Source organism: Poecilia formosa, unplaced genomic scaffold (genome assembly GCF_000485575.1).
Source record: "Poecilia formosa unplaced genomic scaffold, Poecilia_formosa-5.1.2 Scaffold827, whole genome shotgun sequence".
NCBI lineage: Eukaryota > Metazoa > Chordata > Actinopteri > Cyprinodontiformes > Poeciliidae > Poecilia > Poecilia formosa.
The window spans coordinates 87,955-93,331 of record NW_006800766.1 but is presented as its reverse complement, the minus strand read 5'-3'; the positions used below and the strand labels follow the sequence as shown (position 1 = coordinate 93,331).

The 5,377-nt window shown below is 41.0% G+C and overlaps 1 protein-coding gene across 3 annotated transcripts in view; it reads right to left on the bottom strand.

Annotated features, from left to right (window-relative positions):
* Positions 1 to 2,572: 2,572 nt before the first annotated feature.
* LOC103131740 (breast cancer anti-estrogen resistance protein 1-like) overlaps positions 2,573 to 5,377 on the bottom strand; it is a 59,030-nt gene continuing 56,225 nt past the window's right edge. For 2 of the 3 annotated variants that reach the window (XM_016666869.1, XM_016666870.1), the window contains exon 2: positions 2,719 to 3,477. In XM_016666869.1, coding sequence (XP_016522355.1) covers positions 2,734 to 3,477 — 744 coding nt within the window. In that variant the 3' untranslated portion in view covers positions 2,719 to 2,733. Of the gene's footprint in view, positions 3,478 to 5,377 lie in introns of all 3 variants that reach the window. The other variant, XM_007543451.2, reaches the window with a different exon arrangement.

The following is a 5,377-nucleotide window of genomic DNA, read 5'->3' as shown; positions in this document are numbered from 1 at the left end:
TATACTTGAAAATTAGGTAAAAACATTGTCCGTTAGAATGTTTAGATACTTAAATAGCACATTTTTACAAGTTCAATGTCCGAGAATATTGCCTACTAGCATAAACTAAGGTTAATGTTAGCCACAAAGTTTAAGTAAAACTCACCTTCGTATCACTAAATGTATAACGAGGCGAACATCTTAAAACCTTTCTCCAGCTGACTTGTTGGGGCTTCGGATCGATGTACAAACCTTGGCCAAGCCCTGAAAGCACCTATTGTAAAAGGCCATTTTCAATAGATCGGAAACAATTGAGCCGCTTTTCCCCAAACGCGGAAGCTGAGGTGCAAAGAGTCCATAGAACGACTCTCAGTGACACTCCAGTCCTACCTAATAAGTAAAGAGACGAGCAGATGCATCGTACTGTTCCTGAATGTCACATTACTATATTGCAGACTTTTGGACACAGCATTGTCCCATATATGCGACAAGTCAGTCAACATCTCCGCACAATAATTCAGCGCAGTGAGTGACAACTTTTTTCATCACAATGCTTATGTGTCTCTGTACAGCTAGCTTTGCTAGCATCACGTTATCGGAGCTTACCTTTCTTTGAGCTACTTTTCTAAGTGACGAAAAAAGTAAGACGTTGTCCCCACCGTCTGTGAAAGCGAAGCGATGTTGAGTTAGCTGTGGCGATCGGATTTCTTATGATTTATGCAGCGCTATTATATTACTGACGATTAAACATCTTATGCCGCTGAGAGGAAACCACTGCGCCTGTCTCAGAGCACCACGTGCGAGTGAAAGGTGGGGAGGGGGAGGGGAGAGAAACAGAAACACGTATTTGGCAAGTCACTTATTGCTTGGATTTTAATCGGTGCGTTTTTGCATCCACTGAAAACAAAGATGTTAACAAATAAACTAGATAGTGTGCTGTATGTTTAGTGATATTTTAACAGTTGCGGTCTCGACTGGTCTTGAAATAAAATGCCGAGTCCTCAGCGTCCGAGACCGAGACAAGATCGAGACCAAATGCGGTAGAGTCCGAGACGAGACCGAGACCATCAATAAATGGTCTCGAGACCGGTATCGAGACCAAGACCGTTCTCGAGTACTACAACACTGGGATGAAGTTTACTGATGTTTTTCTACATCTGTCACCATCAAACTTCAATAGGACAACATCTAACATTATCTGATCCTCTCATATTGTGAAAAGAAATATGTTTGAGCTGGATAGTTACAAAAACATGAGCAACAGTCAAGATCAAGGTCTTGGCATATTTAGTCTAAAAATCTTAACCCTTGTGTCCAGAAATGAGGTCCAACTGACCCCACACACATAAAACTTGTATAATTTTCCACAGTCCTCTACGTTTGCCTCAGTCCTCGCACGCACAAGGGTTAACTGAAGTAGCAATATGTACTATTTCCAAAACTTTAAGCACTTCAGTTGGACTGTCAACATGTTGCTTCCAAGTTTAGATTTAGCGGACCATGTTGGCATGTTGATGCTTCTGTAGGTGCTGGCTTTACTCACTTAAAAACAACTGCAGCTCTTTCCAAATTAAAAGCAACAAATGTGGATTAGCATGTTTAATGAGTATGGCTAAAAGAAAGTACACCCCCTTTAAGTTTCAAAGGGTGTGCTACTGTGGGACTGGTAACTTTTGGCTCAGTTTGAAACTGGGTGGAGATTCTTACACAAAGAGGAAGAAATGTTTTTAAAAATGTAGTTGGATCCTTATTTTCCATAAAGTCTTTAAGAAAATGTATATTCAACTTTTGAAAGTCACTTCATGAAAGTCTCATTATGAGGCTGCAATAAACATTTAACCAACTTCTAACTGGAAAAACAAAAACTAAACAAAAAAAACCTGGATGGCATAGAGACAAAGGGAGTTTGTTCTATTTCTACTTCTCTGTCTTTGACATGAACTTGTTTCTCTCAGGTCTTTTCTCTTTTTTACCGTCACCTTCGAAATTGGAGGAGGAGGTGAAGGTTACACATGTGAGGTGTGAGAAGGGCCCAAACTATGTCTCACAAATAGGAGGGAGAATGATGCAGTTCTACATAAACTCTACATACATCCTGCGAAAAATGGCAGTGGAGCAGCACGGACACAGCAGAGACATGGGCAATGTAGTACTGACCTTGCTACATGAAAACACTGTGGTGCGTTTTAATCTACCAACGTGTTAAGTTCTACATGTGACTGGATGTCACATTTTACAGCACTTATCTAAATAGTTTGTTCTATACAACTTTATCTGGGGTTCCAGACAAATTCCAGTCAGATTCCTAGGATAAGAGTTTAGAAATTAACTTAATTTTGTTCATTGTATTTGCATTTTAAAAATTACAGTGAAAACCTCAAAAACAAGTTTAAACTAACTGCAAATGAACTCAACATTTTTATCAAGGCCTCCATGACAGACGTGTTTAACTGTTTCCATTCATGTGTTAAAGACAAAACCATAGCGATTGTCAGCAAGAGTCATGCAGTCAGTTAGATTCTTTCAAACTTTAAACAATAATCAAAACTCGACAACCCCCAGAACATAACAGAGAAAACAAATGAGCCAGTGCATGAAATGTCTTCTTCTGTTATGCTGCTTTTCATAATTCAGTTACAATTCATATAAAGCCTTTCATATTTATTCAGATTCATTGTTTGACATTGTATTAATTCCTCTTTTCAAATTCAAGCATATTATAATGTTTTTGGCAAAGCACAATATTTTAAATTCTTAATCCATTTGCTTTCTCTTTCTTACCTTGCCATGTGGCTTTGTGCTGTTCTCCCAGGATGGAGGTACCTGGTACACATCCTGGCCAGTTCCTGTCACCCCAGCTGAAGCGGCTGCCTGACTGAGCACAGGGCCTACAGAGGGGGGGACTTGGTAGATATCTTGAGCAGGCAGCTCAAACTGTCTGTGGCCTACAGCTGAGGTCTTCTTAGGCGGTCCAGGTTGGGCTTGTGGTGAGGATCCGTTTGGACCACATGGAACCTGATATAGACTTTGGGAGCTCACCTTGGGGCCATGGGAAGGGGGCATCATGTAAACAGAGTCTGTGTTTGGTTGGACAGGATTGGGGCCTGAGTACACCGGGTGCATTGACGTGTACTGAACTGCAGGAAGGGGCTTATTTGTGTACACTGGCACAGTTGATGTAGAGATGGCAAGTGTCGGTTTGGCGTAGGCGCTTTGAGTGAGAAGGGGTCTTGGCACCTGGGGGGTTGCACAGGAAACACCTGGATCTGGTGTGGTAGGGGTGACTTCCTGCTGCTGCTGCTTACTATCATACATGCCGACCAGAATCTTGAGGCGATTCCCTGGAACGATGCCTTGTCGGCCATGGAGAGAGCAGAGCCACCATCCATCCAAGCCCTGCGTGTCCCGCTCCAACACCGTCATGATGTCACCCTTCCGGAAGGAGAGCTCATCTGGAGACTCAGCCACATTGTCATACAATGCTTTGGCCAAGACGTTCTGCCAAAAATCAGAAACAAACAGCTGGGATTATAAAATAATCAATATCATATTAAATAACATTAAAAGTTGCACAAATCAATCAATCATACATTGGATAACACATTACAAAGATTATAAAAGAACACTCTTTACACAAGTATCTGCATGAAGCTGCTTCTAAATGTAGGTTATAACAGTAGCCATTAACCTTTGAACTCTGGGTGAGTCAGATCCCTCTCCTGTTAAAAACTGTGAATAATACCCCAGAAGGTTATATAGTAGGGTGCCCCATTGTTGACTCATGGTTGCCAAAAACCTTACCAGACTGACTGATTTTAGTGACATCGTGAGTGTAAAATATTGAGTAAAATGTTGTGCTACATGACTGGCTTTATTTTCACTCTTATATTTAACTTCATGACACACAAAACTACAAATGAATCGTCCTTATTGTCTCCAGGTGCATTCTGGGTAAAGCTTGTCACCAACGTCATCATCAGTCACTTGGCAACAAATGGCAAACTAGCTAGAGCATTTCTACGGACTGCGTTAAAATGTTTTGAATTTGTGTTGTTTCATCATTAGTGACCAGTAGCCTGATGTTTCTGTTCTTCTCTTGGTTTGTTGTACTTCATGTCAGATGGATTTCAGAATGACATAGTCGCTCTCTGTGGTTATGAAACTTGTTAGCTCCGCTGTTGCGGGCATGTCCATGTTGTAAAGTTAAATTATCACGAGCTTTATTATTTGGGCCCGGTCATTAGCCCCGCCCCCCGGCCCACGCCGTCTTGTTCCGCTACTGCGTCACATGTTTGCCTGAGGAGCGGAGGCAGCAGTATGGCGTCTTGTCTGGAGCTTATTATAACAAGGCAAGTTTCATGTTAAAATGATCATGTTTTTGACTATTTTTTATGGAGGCATTATTTTTCCATTTACACAAGAGTATCAATTCATACACACAGTTCGCTTAACGTACGTTTATTTGTTTGGATATCACGGTATATACGACTATTTATTATCTTAACCGAACATTGAAACTGTCAGGAAAATCTGGAGGCCATTTGAGTTAACATTATTTAGCTGCAGGGTCGTTTCCTTTAAGTTTTTGGCTGTAGACTACAAAATGGGGGAGTGGCTGTGCTGGGCCATTGGCTTGACCTATGCCACAGGTGTCAAACTCCAGTCCTGGAGGGCCACTGTCCTGCAACATCTAGATGTGCCGCTGCTGCACCACACCTGAATACAATAATTAGGTGATTAGCAGGACTCTGGAGAACATATCTACACAATGAGGAGGCAATTAAGCCATTTGACTCTGGTGTTTTGTACCTGTGGCACATCTCAAAACTGCCAAAATGTTTTTTCTTTGTCAGTGTGTCATGTTGGTGACTGAAGCCTGTTATGATGACTAGTGATGGGCAAGTGAAGCCTCATGAAGCAATGAAGCTTTCCAGCCCTTTGCTTTGCAAAAAGGTTCATTACTCGATGCTTCATTCATCACTCACTAGTGACATCTGCTGGTGAAACTGTAACAGCCTTGTCACCCAGGTGGATCATACTTCCAAAAATTACGAAATGCAATATTGTCACAAAGTTTTCATCAAACTCATGTTTAGTAACAGGATAATCAATGAAACCATATTTAATTGTCATATGTTTTAATTATTAAAATTATTTGTAGCCAATCTAATCCTGGTTTATGTTGAAGGTCAGTGGTTGTGTTGGGTTTTCTTTTTTATCATAGATGGATTTGAGAATAAAGACATTTGATGTTTTAATGTCTTGGGAGTGCAGTGCCTGTTGGAGCATTCACTTTTTCTTGGATTTCTAATTGGCTCTGATCCCTTATATTTGGCGACATGTTGAATTTTAGTTCTGCAACAGGATTAAATCTGTTTCTGCTGTGCAAGACTGATAT